This window comes from Ceratotherium simum, chromosome 31 (assembly GCF_057802395.1).
Source record: "Ceratotherium simum simum isolate JZ-2026a chromosome 31, ASM5780239v1, whole genome shotgun sequence".
Classification (NCBI taxonomy): Eukaryota; Metazoa; Chordata; class Mammalia; order Perissodactyla; family Rhinocerotidae; genus Ceratotherium; species Ceratotherium simum.
Genome location: NC_141930.1, coordinates 29,754,705 through 29,769,180, shown reverse-complemented (window position 1 = coordinate 29,769,180; position 14,476 = coordinate 29,754,705). Strand labels below are relative to the sequence as shown.

Below are 14,476 nucleotides of genomic sequence, written 5' to 3'. Positions count from 1 at the left end.
CACAGTATAACTTAAGAATTACACTCTCTGTCTCTTACATTGCAATAGTTAAGTGAGACAAATCAAAGACTAAGTTTTCTTATTTAAAAAAAAAGATACTATATATATTGGGTTTTTAAGAATCTTTTCAAGCCGCAAAAATTTTATATTCTCTGTCTAATTTGGTGAACCACTCTGATCACAGATTTAATTTATTCGAGTCATCTCTGGAGTTGTGGGATCACACATTAAGTCTGCAACTCCTATAGCTTTAAGAGAAGGCAATTCTTGTCTCGGAGTAAGGGAGGTGCGCCGGCTCCCGGCTCCGCCACGCCCCGCCCGCGGGCCGGCACTCAGTTTCCAGCGGCTGCCAGCCCCGCCCCGCCCCGCCGCCCCGCGGCCCTCCGAGCCGCCGCCAGGGGTGCTGCGCTCCCCACCAGCTGGAGGGTACGGCCGAGGGCCGCCGCCCGGCCCGCCTGGCCCCCCTGGCCCGCCGCTCCTCCTGGCTTGGCCTTTTCCCGGCCGCGGAGAGCCGGTGAGGGGTATCGGCCAGGCGACGGGGGCCCGGGCCGCGGCGGGCGGCCGAGCCGCCTCCTCACCTTGCCGAGCCAGGGCGCTCCTGCCTACCGGAGAAGCCTGGAGCCTTCGGGCGGCCGGCTCCTTCCCTCGAGGGCGCGGGCGCGGGGCTCCCGGCGGATCCGCCCGCTCTCTGCGGCCCGCGCGGCCCGGGGCTAGCGCTCCGCTCTGCGCCTCCGCGGGCCCTGCACGCCCTCTCACTCCCCAGCTCTCCAAGGCCGGGCACACCCCCTGCCGCTGCCAGCGTTCGGGGCCCTGGCGTCCGAGTTAAACCCAGTCTCCCAGCTGCACACCCGGTCGTTCTCCAGGTACCCGCAGATCAGAACGGAATACAAAGCGGCCTGCGCTTCCCCAGCCCTCGCCGCCGCCGCACCCGCCCATGCCCACTCTTCTTCGACCTCCGCGATGGCTGGACGCTGGGACCCCTCCTCTCTGCGCCCTCCTGCCCCTCCCCCAGTGTCGGTCAAGTCCACCTAGCGTTCTCCGAAATCCCGTGAGCTGGGGCCCTCGACCGTCTCCCTCCAACCTCTCGGTCGCTCCTCCTGGCCCCCGGGATCGGCCAATCCCCCACCCCCACCCTAGCCGCGGTTCTCGTCCCGGCCCCTCCTCCGGGGCCCTCCTCCTCCCTCGCCCCTCCCGAGCCGGGGTGGGAGCGGCGGCAGCTGGAAGAGAAGGGATGAGGTCATCCTCTCCCTCGGAGTCAGCTGGTGGAGGAGAGGAAGCGGGAGGAGGGAGCGCTTGCGAGGGGAGGAGAGGAATGTGCAGGTCCGAGGAGCGCCGCGGCGGCCGCTGCTGCTCCTGCTCCTGGCGGCGGCGGCGGCTCGGGCGGCAGCCGCGGGGCCGGGACGGCGAGGAGCGCGGGCGGCGGGCAGGGGCGCGCGCTGGGCGCCGCGAGCAGCTTGGCTCCGCGCAGGCAGCCAGGCGGCGCTCCTGCCGGCCCCAGGCGCACCGCTAGCCCGGCCCAGCGCCCAGCCCGGCGGGCGGCGGGCGGCGGCGGGCGGCGGGCGAGGCGGCGCAGGAGCAGGAGGAGGGAGAGCCGCGCCGCCGGGGAGGGAAGCCGGGGCGAGGCGAGGAGGTGGCGGGAGGAGGAGACAGCGGGGAAAGGTGTCAGATAAAGGAAGGCTCTTCTCCGGTTTGGAGGCATCATGGCCGCTAAGTCAGACGGGAGGCTGAAAATGAAGAAGAGCAGCGACGTGGCGTTCACTCCGCTGCAGAACTCGGACCACTCGGGGTCGGTGCAGGGCTTGGCTCCGGGCTTGCCGTCGGGGTCGGGAGCCGAGGACGAGGAGGCGGCTGGGGGCGGCTGCTGCCCGGACGGCGGCGGCTGCTCGCGCTGCTGCTGCTGCTGCTCCGGGAGCGGCGGCTCGGGCGGCGGCTCGGGGGGCTCGGGCGGCGGCGTTGGCGGCCCGGGCGGCGGCGGGGCGGGCTCGGCGGCGCTGTGCCTGCGCCTGGGCAGGGAGCAGCGGCGCTACTCGCTGTGGGACTGCCTCTGGATCCTGGCCGCCGTGGCCGTGTACTTCGCGGACGTGGGCACGGACATCTGGCTCGCCGTGGACTACTACTTGCGCGGCCAGCGCTGGTGGTTCGGGCTCACGCTCTTCTTCGTGGTGCTCGGCTCGCTCTCGGTGCAAGTGTTCAGCTTCCGCTGGTTTGTGCACGATTTCAGCACCGAGGACAGCGCCGCGGCCGCCTCCAGCTGCCGGCAGCCTGGAGCCGATTGCAAGACCATGGTCAGCAGTGGGTCTGCGGCCGCGGAAGGCGAGGCTCGTCCTTCCACGCCGCAAAGGCAAGCATCCAGCGCCAGCAAGAGCAACATCGCCGCCACCAACAGCGGCAGCAACAGCAGCGGGGCCACCCGAGCCAGCGGCAAACACAGGTCTGCGTCCTGCTCCTTCTGCATCTGGCTCCTGCAGTCACTCATCCACATCTTGCAGCTCGGGCAAATCTGGAGGTACCGTATCAGGGGTGGGGGAGGGGGAGATCTGCTGTTGCTACTACATCCTCACTGCTTTGCTTTTGCGCGAATATCGTTTAGCGTGGCTGTGGTAGTAACCCTAGTCACACTCTTGCCGTGTTTTTTTTTTAGCTGGGTTTTGCATTTTTTGAATTTGTGATCACAACCTGGGGTGGGAGGGAAGTGAGAAACAAGGGAAAGGCAGCAAAGTGGTTTTGATCACCTCATCCCTTCTGTCCCCCCACTCTGCTTCACTGGCTTTTCTCTCTTTATATGCCACGACGCCTCCCCCTCCCATTTTCAGTGATACTGTTTCAGTGAGTAGGAGAAGATTCCTGTCACATCTTCTAAAAATCCCTTTTTATTATGTTGAATTTGAAATATATGTTGCAATTTGGCTGGCTCCTTTTGTTCCCGGAGAAAAATTGTTAATTCTAGTTAGATAGGAGTTGTTGCTGCTCAAAAGTACTCACATTTTAATGATCACTGGTGGAGAAGTACTGTGCTCCAAATGAAGAGCTTAGTAAAGACACGGCTTGTCTTTTTAGAGACTATCTGTATCTGTACCTATATTTATATCTATCTTCAAATATGAGTAAGGACTTTATGGGACCTAGACTTACTTTTCTGGTACACTTTCTGATTATCTTGCAATATCCCGGCATCTGGTTTCTCATATAACTAAGAACACTTGGAAAAGAGGTGCTGCACTTGTTAACTTGAATCGTACTTGGCATCTTCATTGACTGCTTTGCTCCTTGTCATCTGATCCACTAAGTCTTTTTATGCAGATATCACTTCCACTTACAAACTGGAATACAAGGCTAAACTCATTGGGCAGAGGGAACCATCATTTGAACAGTCACTGCCTGGAATTAGGAATATAATGAAACAATATACTCAAGAATGTGTTCCTCCGACTTTCACATGTTTTTTAATAGCTTTTTGAAGCAATATTTTGTCTATAAAAATTCTTTGTGTGGAAGTGTTTAGATGCTAACATCCAGAGCTTTTTGGTTTAACATGACTTAGTAGGTGTGTAGTATAAGTAAAATGAGGAAACTTCCTAGCGAGTGCACCGATATGGGGCTACATTCTGCCGTGCCAGTATCCTTTTCAATTTCATTTGTAGTTATTTTTGTGATAAAAGACATTATAAGTCGTTAACTATGCTGAGATATTCCATGTGGAAACAACTCAGAGAATTTGTAGAATAGAACTAATAACTTCTTTTTGTTTATGGTGAACAATAGTGTTTTCATTGAGAAGAGCAAGTGTGATTATTTTACAAGCCTTCCCGGGACCATTGCTCTGTAAAGCAGGGTGAGCATTTCCATAGACAGTGATCTTTCAAATTGTGAAACTTTTGTTTTTTTCAAGCAGATACTTTCTGGAAAGTGATCTATGATATGCAGTCAGACAAACTGCTGTTGGAAGCCTCCATAGTTTGGACTCAGAGGACTTTTTGAAATGTCAGTTAAATGTGATAGCTATATTTCCCATGGTTGACTGTTGTGAAGACTTATAGCTTGAAGCTCTTCTTCAAGTTAGATGAAGAACTCAAATGCTTGATTTGATTACTGAAACTGTTTAGTGGCTAGGATGCATGTGATTATCAGTTTTAATCTGATAATGTGGTACCTGATGCTTAACATTCTATGTGTTACCTTTTGCAAACTTTCTACAGGATTTGGAAATCACTTACTTTCAATCACTTTTAAAATTTCTAGATTTATGTAAATAATGCAAACACTTCTCAATTCTATTAGCTGAAGAACTATCCATGTTTCCTATGGTTTGATGCTTTATGAAAAATCTGATATCAAGTTCTGTGAAGTGAAGAAGTCATTTTAATTATAGCTGTGTTTACTAGACCTTCTAAACCAAGCATTTTCCCAATTGAAAAATGTTTGGTTCAAAATGATGTTTAATATCTCAGGGTATACAATGCAGAAAGTGAGAAATAATTAGGAAAAGAAAAGGGCCTAAACACATCTCAGTGAGACCACAGCCACTGGGTGAACTGGCCATACAGGAAAGCTATCAAGGGGGAGGGGGAATAGAAGGGTGAGGTTGAATGCAGAAGGAAAACCACAGGCTGTCAGACAAATGCGTTAACCTACACAACCCCAGAGAAACTATGGTCACACATGGCTCCTTTTTGTTAAGCATTTATACGATGTTTTCCTTAGAGGTTTTGAAGTTTATTCTGCTAACGCATGGTCATCTAGGAGGAAGTATTGTAAATATTTTCAGATATTTGTCTACATTTTGGGGATAACATGTTTAATATATAAATCTGAAGGATCTAATCTAACTGTTCTTGGATCCTAGTTAAGATATTTGGTGGATGGTGGAGTAACTTGGTGGAAGCATGATCTAAGATCAGCCTCATTTTCTCTCTATAAAGTATGTGTGAGAAAAAAAAAAAAACTTTAGCCTAATGCAAGAAATTGAAATGGGATCAGAAAGTTCATGAAATTTAACACTCAGATGCATTGTAATTGTTTCAGCTTCTCTGAGTGTAGAATATTTGATTGGAACCTGGGTGGTAGATAATCTTTGATAATAAGCTGGTGTAATGCAATTAATCTCAGATTATTGTATTAGATCATTATGTTAGACTACTATGATTCCCTAAATTAGGAACATTCCTCTGCCTCCTCTAGCTTTTCTTTTCAATGCATTGTACACAAGTATTGCAGACACCAGGGTACTGGATGGTTCAAAGCTCAGAGGTCATTATTCACGTTTTTAACATGCTACTTTCTAAGATCAATAAAATAGATTTTAGCTAGGTTGGTAACTGTTCATTGTACTTCCATGAAATTCTAGTTATTTTAGGTAAGGGCCAGATTCTAAAAGCTTTCTGTAGGTAAAATCCTTTGAAATAACATCAAAGTGTTTGCTTATTCAGAAATAGCTATTTCTGAACAAGCTATTTCTGAACAAGCTATTTTGGACAAGATCTGCACGTATTCATACTTTGATTACAAATGCAACTGCTGAAAGCAAATATACATATTCATTTTAATTACTGTTTACTAATGGGAAATTACTGGCAGCTTTTAAAGTCACAGGAGTTGATGCTAAGAAAGAGCCATTTGAAATAATGAAGTGAACTTTTGCTACCATGTGAAAAGAGCGTTTATGACTTTAAAGGAACTGTGCCTGTGAATGAATGAGAAACTACTTTTCTTTCTTGTTCATTTCATATAATTCCAGAAGTTACTAAGAGTGCAGTTCAACCAGTGAGCATCACATATGCCCCATCAGAACAGTTTTTAGTCTTCATACCAATGATCAATTATATCCAGATGTCTTCTTCCTTCAGAATTTATGACTCACTCTTAAAATTCTACCTGAATTTCTCCTGTGTATGTGTGTATGTATTTAGTTGTTTTCTAGCAAATAGGCACATTGCCAACAATAAATCAATGGATGGTATTTTTACTATTCTGGTTTTTGTGTCTGAATATCTATTATAAGAGTCATGTGAGGAAGATGGGGTGAAAGAACAGCTTTTTCTGCTCTTCTCATGCTTGACATTGCACGAGGTATTAATGTGTGTCCATGTTCAGATAAACTGGGAAAATGACATGTTAAACAGAGTTAAACAGATCTCTCTACAGCAAGACTTTTCAGAGCCTTTAATAAGCTAATGTGCAGTTGTCAATAACTTTTTAAAGGCATATCTATTAAATACTCTTGTAGTGATATGAGAAATACTGTTCTATGCTATTCTTAAACCTGGCTGAACAAAAATAATAATAACAACAATTTTATATGGCACTTTAAAAATGTTTTTATACTCCTTATGTCATCTAAGTTTTACAGTCACCAAAGAGGAAATCATTAGTATCTCTATATATGAGAAAACTGGCTCAGAGGAATTAAATAAGAGGCACAGGATTACCCAACTATTATGTTTTGTAGCTTAGAGTCAAAACCAGGCCTGTCTTATCCTAAAGTCTATGCTCTTTCTGGCTCAGTTAGCTACCTGCAAATGCCAACTTGGATAAGAAGGACAACAATGTATAAAAATGACAATTTACCTTCACTAAGGATGGCAAAGTGGGAGAGGGAGCTGCAGTTTAGATAAGTTAGGAGATCTTTCTGACAACATACCAGTAGTTAAATGGCGGAACAGGGACTTGAGCTCAGATCTTCTGACTGTAAGCCCAGTGCTCCTCTTACTACACTGTTAGGACATGCTGAGCTTGTTCCATTAAGTCCCAACTGAGTAATATGATCTTGTAGTGGAGTTAATGATTAAATGGCATCATGTATGTGAACAAGTGAAAAGTGCTTTGCAAATGATGACGAGGTTCTAGCGATAAGGAATGGATAGGAAAATAGAGAATACATAGGTTATATGTTCGTCTAGTGAAAAAGTACTTTATCAATTCTGAGTTAGTTCTGAATTCTGATAGAGGTCAGGCAAGATTGGCGCCCTTTCCTGAGTTGATTTAATGATCGTTTTTTGTGCATTTGTGCTCCCTCTAATACAGATTAATTAATTTGTTCATTCATCATATCTTGAGACCTATGCTGTGCAAGGCATTGTGCTAGTTACTAATTATCCCAAGATGAATAAAATACACATCTTCTTTCAAGAAATCTACTGTCTGATCAGAAAGACAGAAAAGAGAACAGACAATTTCAATACAGGGAAATAAGCACTATGATAGAAACAGGAGACTCAAACCACCTTAGTGGTTCAGGTAAGACTCCTGGAAGAGGGGATGTTTGAGCAAAGGTTTTAATGGTGAGAACATCTACTCTCTGAATAGAGAGGGGCGTTGGCTGTAGAGCCTTGGAAGTGATTATGCGTGAAGGCAGCCGGGCAAGAAAGAACAAGGCAGGTTGAGTGTGTGCTTTGAATAGAGAGTGAGTAAGAGATACTAACTAGAGATGAGGTTGGAGAATCAGTTGGGATGGACAAGGAAAAGAATTCAGATTTTATTCTGAAGACATTGAGGAACCACTGAAGGATTATAAGTGGGGAGGGATTGTTAACAAAAGTGTTAAAACATTGCTTTATCCAAAGGAATGGCAAAAGCTAAAAGTTTCAGGGGATATGTCATCAATTCCCCTCTAATTCAGTCTTCTCTTTCATTTATGAAAATTCATTGATTTTAAGGGGATTGAGTTTTATGTAATTGGGGCATATAAATAGGCCCAACATGGTGGGAGAGTTCGTTTTCAAAAGAACAGATTGGTTGAAATTTTTAATTGTATTTATACTAAAGTAAATTCTTGGCAAAACTGTATTTTGTGTTACTTTTTGAAGAAATTTTCTTTAGGATATGGTGGTCTTCACCTTATTGAAATTTAGGTTTCCTAGTCCTTAGAAACTTGTTCCTTATATTTTTGTAACACTTTTTAATCTTCTGAGGGCTTCCGTGTCTTCTTTCTTATTCGACCCTCAGGTAACACTTTCATTTTGCCTATGTGGAAACTGAGACAGAATGTTAAATCTTTTCCTCTTTAGGTCACATAGTTCTGCACAGATTCTAGGCTAGAATTTAATATTGATATGGGAAGGAAGAAAGGAACCTGAAAAATGGTTGATGAGACCAAGGATGATTAGGTAGAAGAGAAGCCTGAAAACTTGAGAGCTGTCTGGTAAGTATTGAAAGATGGTGATCTGGAAGAGGCAGTTGACTTTTGCATGAACCGTCTGGGACAAAATGGATGAGACCTACAGGAAGAGATTTTGAATTAATTCAAGGAAGAACTTTTTAAGTAGTCAAAGAGATCCCAAGATAAAGCAAGATTCCACAGAAACAGCAAGTTCTGCGTCGTTGGAGTGTCTAAGCATAGTTTGGAAAACTGTAGGCAGAGTTGCAGTAGAAGAGACTTTAACTCTCATACAGAGGGTTGAACTAGATCGTTTTCCAGCCCTGAGATTTTATGATGATTTCTATCATTGCATGCTGCTTCAAACATAGTGGACTAACCTTTGCTTTTTTGTGGATAAAAGAAGTAGGAGTTTGCTTGAAATATTGCAGTTGTGTCACTTTGAAATCTATTCATTGGTTTATGGACCCAGTATCTTCCCTGGAGCATCACAAATCCATACAACATCCTTGAATGTTGGGCTTGGTATTTAAATCTCTCAGTTAGCTAACAGATATAAATCCACACACAAGTAGTCCTCTGTGCATTTACTTGGGTTTCTGTATGAGTTGGAGTAATTTATGCATAAATCTATGTGGTAGATATACCTGAATTAGGTACAAAAAAATTCCTTAATATTTGAATATCCAAGTACACAACTCACTGTTCAATATGCTTTATATTTTACAGTTTGAATGAAATAGTCTACCTATGAATTTAAATAGCACCAGTCACTGAGTAGCAGATAAATAGAATGATCCCCGTTTATATGGACTTGCTGACTAATCTGATTAGCACATTTCTTTGACTTGCTTTAGAATTTGAATGGCACACTAACTAAGCCTATGGAAGCAAGACTAGGAATTAGAATCGGATTTATTATTCTTATGCATTATCAAATATAAGGTGCAGTGTGGTGCTAGTCATGAGAAAGTGCTTACCAGGTGTAATCTTATAAAATAGTTGTAATATGTTGATGGATTTCAGGGAAAAACATATTCAATAATTCTCAACAGGAAATATTGTCTTGAATGGCATTGCATAATTCTGACCAACATACTAAGTGACTTCCTTCCTGCTATATGATGGTTGGTAACTGTTATCATGGCCAGTTGGGAAGGAAGACCATGCATAAGTCCTCATGAAGTTACTCATGTATAAGAACATGCTCGGTGAATATTTACTGACCTGTAAATGAAACTTGGGCATTATTTTTTCTTCTTTGTGAGAGTGTAGCTGAACTTGCTGCTTGGTTGCTTCTTGAGTTTCGAATGGTACAGTGAATCAGAAAATGTGCAATGTTATCTCGAAAATATATGACAAATCACCCAGCTCTTTTTTAGATTACTAGTGTTAGGGAAGTGGGGCTAAATTTCAGAAAGTACTAGTTATCCTCTGAGACAGATGCAGCTAGAAGCCCAGCTTTGTATTCCTATTCTTGCTAATAGAAAAGTCAGACTGGGAAGCTTTGGGATAGATATTTTTCACTTAATTCTTACCTACACTTGGCTGTCTGAGAATATACTTATATACTGAATGATTTTTGGTGTTTTGAGGGCTTCTATTTGTCTACACAAAGAAAGTTTGTAGCTTCCACTATTACTGCCATTGCCACCATCATGACCATAATTCTTATCACTATAAAACATTAATTCCGTGTCTAGTCTATGTACAGAACTAGTACAGGTTACTGATTGCAAGAGAAACTAAAGGAGGGTTAAAATGGAAATAAATCAGTTCAAAAGTTGCCTAGAGGCAAGAGGTGGTCTGAGGGACACCATTAGATCTCTTCTAACTGTGGGATTAAGGTATAAGGTCAGAGTTAGAATATCACCGATGGGTCTTATTTAGAGAGACAGCTGTCCTTTGGGGAATTGGACTAAATGGGGAGTCAGAAGCGATGCTTTGGCTGCTCAGTAGCTCAGACCCCAGCAGGTCACTAACTGCTCTGTGTCGTGTGCAACACATGTGCCGATAATGCCGCACAGCACTCTGGTCCCCACAAAGTGAACCTTCTTTCAGTTTCCTCCTTCTGGATCTTAGTTTTCTATCTGTGAGATGTGATTGGTCAAAAAATAATATCTAAGTTTCTTTCCAGGTCTAAAATTCTGGTCCTGCTCTTATTATAAATTCTTTTTGCTTGCCCAGTCCCCAGAGTATACACACCAGCAAGTCTGTATGTTCCTCTAAGGCCACCGTTACTGGTCATGTAAGTCAAAGGGGATCTACAGGGGGTTTTCCAGAGTTGATAATATTAGTGTCTAAACCCCAGAAACTGGTATTATTCGTAAATGAGCAGGGAATCTTAAGCTTATTTGTGTAGTGCAACTTATTTTGTGTCATTTCCAAATTTTAGTTATAATCTAATGAAACAATTTTCCTTAAAACCCATATCTAAATATGTGAAGCTGATATTAAAAGTGTTCCATTTCACTAATTCTAAAATATATACCATATAAACTTGGGAAGCCAAAATTGCCATCTACCTTTTCTGTAGTGAGGTATGCACAGCTGGAGTGCTATGATTAGCAAATAGGAACAATGCTTCATGGGCTTAAAAAGAACTATCCATTATGTCAATGAGAAGGCTGTTGTCAGAGCAAGATTTGCTTTTAAATTAAAAGCTTTTCCTGGGTTACACTGTCACAGATTTAATATGCTAGAAATTGAATTTAAACTCTGTACAAAGATACTGTATCAGGCTTGTACTTGTTAAAGAATAGGAAGATGTTACACTCCACTAGAAGAAGAGAGCATTGCATTAACCTTTCCTAGATGAGAATTACCTGGATCTCTAGGATGTTAGAGATCTGTTGTGAAGCTGAACAATTTTCAACCCCAATTTTCAACCCCGTGACAACATTTCAGATTTTTAAATTAAAAAAAAAATTTTAAGCATTTATTTTAACATTATCTGAAGTATGTCAAACTATTTTCTCATCTTCATGATTCATAAGTAGGCTGTTTGAATCAGTTCTGCTTCTTTTGTTTAATTTATGCACATGCCCTGTTTTCCTGTCAGGGGAATCCTTTTATATAAACAGAGCAGTGGGCAGTGTGTGGGGTTGGTGAGGATTAGTCAAAGAGAAAATCACGCATATAGAGAAAAAGTGGGATCTACAGTGAATATGAGTCTAACAAGACTTGAGACGACTTTGATTTGACTTCCCATCAAGTACACTCTATTTAAGAAGGACAAAGTCACTTTTCTGAACAGCCTTTCTGGGTGATTTCATCCTGTAAAAAGCAGTCTGACTTCCTCTTTTTGCAGCACAAATAATAGACATGAATAAAGATATCAGTTTTGGGCTGAATTCTTTGCTTTTCAGGTCTTTTTTCAGTAAGCAAAGAGTCAATAATCAAAAAACAAAGGTAGCCATTGCAGCAGTAACAGTAACAAAATTCTCCCCCATAGCCTCCATCATTAGTTCATGGCATAATCACTGTATCAATGTAAGGTTAACAATGAAGAAATGATCCTTGAGGAAAGCAGGGCAAGGGATTTGTAAAGGCTTCTCTTGTTTTGATGGACTTTCAACTCATTAATTTCCTGTTTTACAAAAGTAAAATTAATAACAATCTTTTTTAATTTTTATTTATTTTGGTGGGGAAGACCGGCTCTGAGCTAACATCTGCCAATCCTCCTCTTTTTGCTGAGGAAGACTGGCCCTGGGCTAACATCCATGCCCATCTTCCTCCACTTTATATGGGACGCCACCACAGCATGTCTTGGCAAGCGGTGCGTCGGTGCGCGCCCAGCATCCGAGCCGGCGAGCCCCGGGCCACCGCAGCAGAGCTCAGGCACCTAACCGCTTGCACCACTGGGCCGGCCCCAACAATCTTTTTTTAAAATGTAAGTCAATTTCAGAAGACTTTCCAAAGTGATTTACAATACTTGGGTCTGTTATTATAACATAAATTAGGAAGTATGTCCCATAGGGTTTCATATTTCCAGGGGATGTACTACTAGTAAGAGTAGCAGTCACAGATATCTTATGGGATTTTTCCTGATTTGGTGATAGTCAGGTTTGAAAAATTGAGTTCTAGACTGGAACAGGTAACATAACATCAGCCTATTGACAGCATAAATATTAGCTGTGTTGCCACTTCTGAAAAGTAATCAAATAGTTACAATTATTTAAGGATATATTATCTACCTGCTTTAAAGTTGGAATCAAATTAGTAAGGGGGAGGAAACCTGCAGTTTTTATCAAGGAAGGATGTCCAAGTACCCTGGAAACTATCATTGAGTCCCATTCTTTGATGTGCTAAGAGGAGAGGAGGGTGGTATAGATAGGGCATGCATTTATTAGCTTGAGGAAGAAAATTTTAGCCATGAGAGAAATGAACAAAAATGGAGAATTTTATCCCATAATAAGAGGGTGGGATAAATCCTTGGTAGTAGGGGTGTGAAAATTGTACAGACCCCCATTATAAAACATAGCACAGGAAAGTTAAAGCAAGGCTTCACCAGCCGGGCCAGGCTTCCATTAGATGAGTTTGTTATAGGGGCAAAGAAGGCAAAACTCAAGTTGTGATAATGTTCAAGTCTATGGGATCAGCTTGATATTGAGGGCACCAGTGGGGTCTTTGTCTGAGAGTGTTTGACTTGAGAGTCCTGTGTTATCACACAGATCAGAAATAGGAAAGAAGTCAGCCGCCAGAGGGTCAAGGCCAAGGCACATCATCACAAATGGGAATATATTAAAAACCTGGGAATCCAAGCAAGGGCCAGAAACAGACTTGCTAATAGTAAAGGTAGGTGAGAATCTGAAATCAAGAGCATCGCGAAAGCAAACCATGATACTCGTGCTTCCAAATGTAAAACTAAAGGGAAATTTGTTTCATTGATGTTCTCATTATATAATTTCTGGCTGGTGAGATATTCAGAGTAAGGCCTAAGACTGGAGGTTGGGTTCTCATCCCACTGAGGGGAGGGCAAGGGGCTGGGATGGCAGGCAGGTGCTCAGTCACCGCTGTTGACACCTGCAAATTCATTAGGAGCCCAGTGACTACGTCACTCCTTGGTCACTGTAATCAGTTGCTGAGAATACAGTGACAAAAATAAGTGAACAATGATGACCTTTTAATCATGATTCCACAAACATCTGCTTAAAATCACAGTAAGGAAAATATATTAAAAAGAATTTGCTCTCAAAAGTTTTACTGTTTAGGAAAGGAGCCAAGTCATGTTCATACCCCCCAAATCAGTCTGTGATGGTGTGCTAAGCGTGGAGCTACTGCCTTGCAGCTCAAGGTGGGATCTGCAACCAGCAGCATCAGCATCTCTTGGAAGTGTCTCAGAGATGCAGAATCTCAGGCTCACCCCAAACCTACTGAGTCACAACGTGCATTTGAACAAGATCCCCAAGGGATGAGTATGCATATTAAAGTTTGAGAAGCCGAGTAGCATCTACTCCTGCCACCGAGGAGGGAGGAGTCCCTTTCAGCTGAAATGGCCAAGGACATTAATGGAAAATATGGTTGATTCAGACATTGTCACTGGCTTTCTCACCAAAGATATCTAACCAAGTATGATAGCGTGAGTTGGTGCTTAGAAACTAACAGTGATAGGGACATACATACACACAAAGGAACCTCCTTATAGGCAATATTACAAGCAAAAATATGAAATCTCCCATTGACAAAGAGAGTAAAAGATTTTAGTAAAATCTATTAAAAATCCATTACTTTATGATTTTGTTGTTTGCAACTGATCTCTCAAAAAATAGTTCATCACATTGACTGCCCACCTGTCACAGTTTTATACTATCCTCAGACCTTATGCCAGTGGGTCACTTGGGATGGAGCGGACAAGGGGTGATGAGAGAGGGACCAGACCTTCTCAACAGAGGTGGACACGAAGGAAAGTGTTGGGCTCAGAGTAACCAGGCACTGAGGATAGAGAATGAGGAGAGGAATGCAGGAGTGGTAGCTCTTACCAAGACGTAACGATTGCCCTCTCTGCTTAGAGAGGTGGAGCTGGACTGGTTGTGGCACTCTTATCTATACTTTTCTGGAAAAGAAGCAGCATGAGGATGAACAAAGGACACCCCACCGTGGGGAGTCAGGGATGGTGCATGGGGAGGTTGGCTTCAGGAATCCCTCACCTTCAGCCGGAAGTCTGATGGACCAAGGAGCCTCTGTATCTATGTGGGGAAAGAGGAACTAAGGAAGGAATAGAAGAAAATGGAACTAGGACTCCAGGCCTGCAGGGCTAGGCCCTGGCCGAGAGTTAGGGGGGGTATGTTTATAAAACAATATGGAAAGATTTCTGATGACCAACCCACTCTGTGCAATTCAGGTCTTCACAGTGACCCATAGGCCCACAAGGCAGGCTATACC

At 43.6% G+C, this 14,476-nt stretch overlaps 1 protein-coding gene across 1 annotated transcript in view; it reads left to right on the top strand.

The window, feature by feature from the left end:
- The first annotated feature begins 786 nt into the window (after positions 1-786).
- Positions 787-14,476, top strand: part of XKR4 (XK related 4) — a 397,062-nt gene continuing 383,372 nt past the window's right edge. The window contains exon 1 of the mRNA XM_087420559.1: positions 787-2,506. Coding sequence (XP_087276685.1) covers positions 1,701-2,506 — 806 coding nt within the window. The 5' untranslated portion in view covers positions 787-1,700. The remainder of the gene's footprint in view (positions 2,507-14,476) is intronic.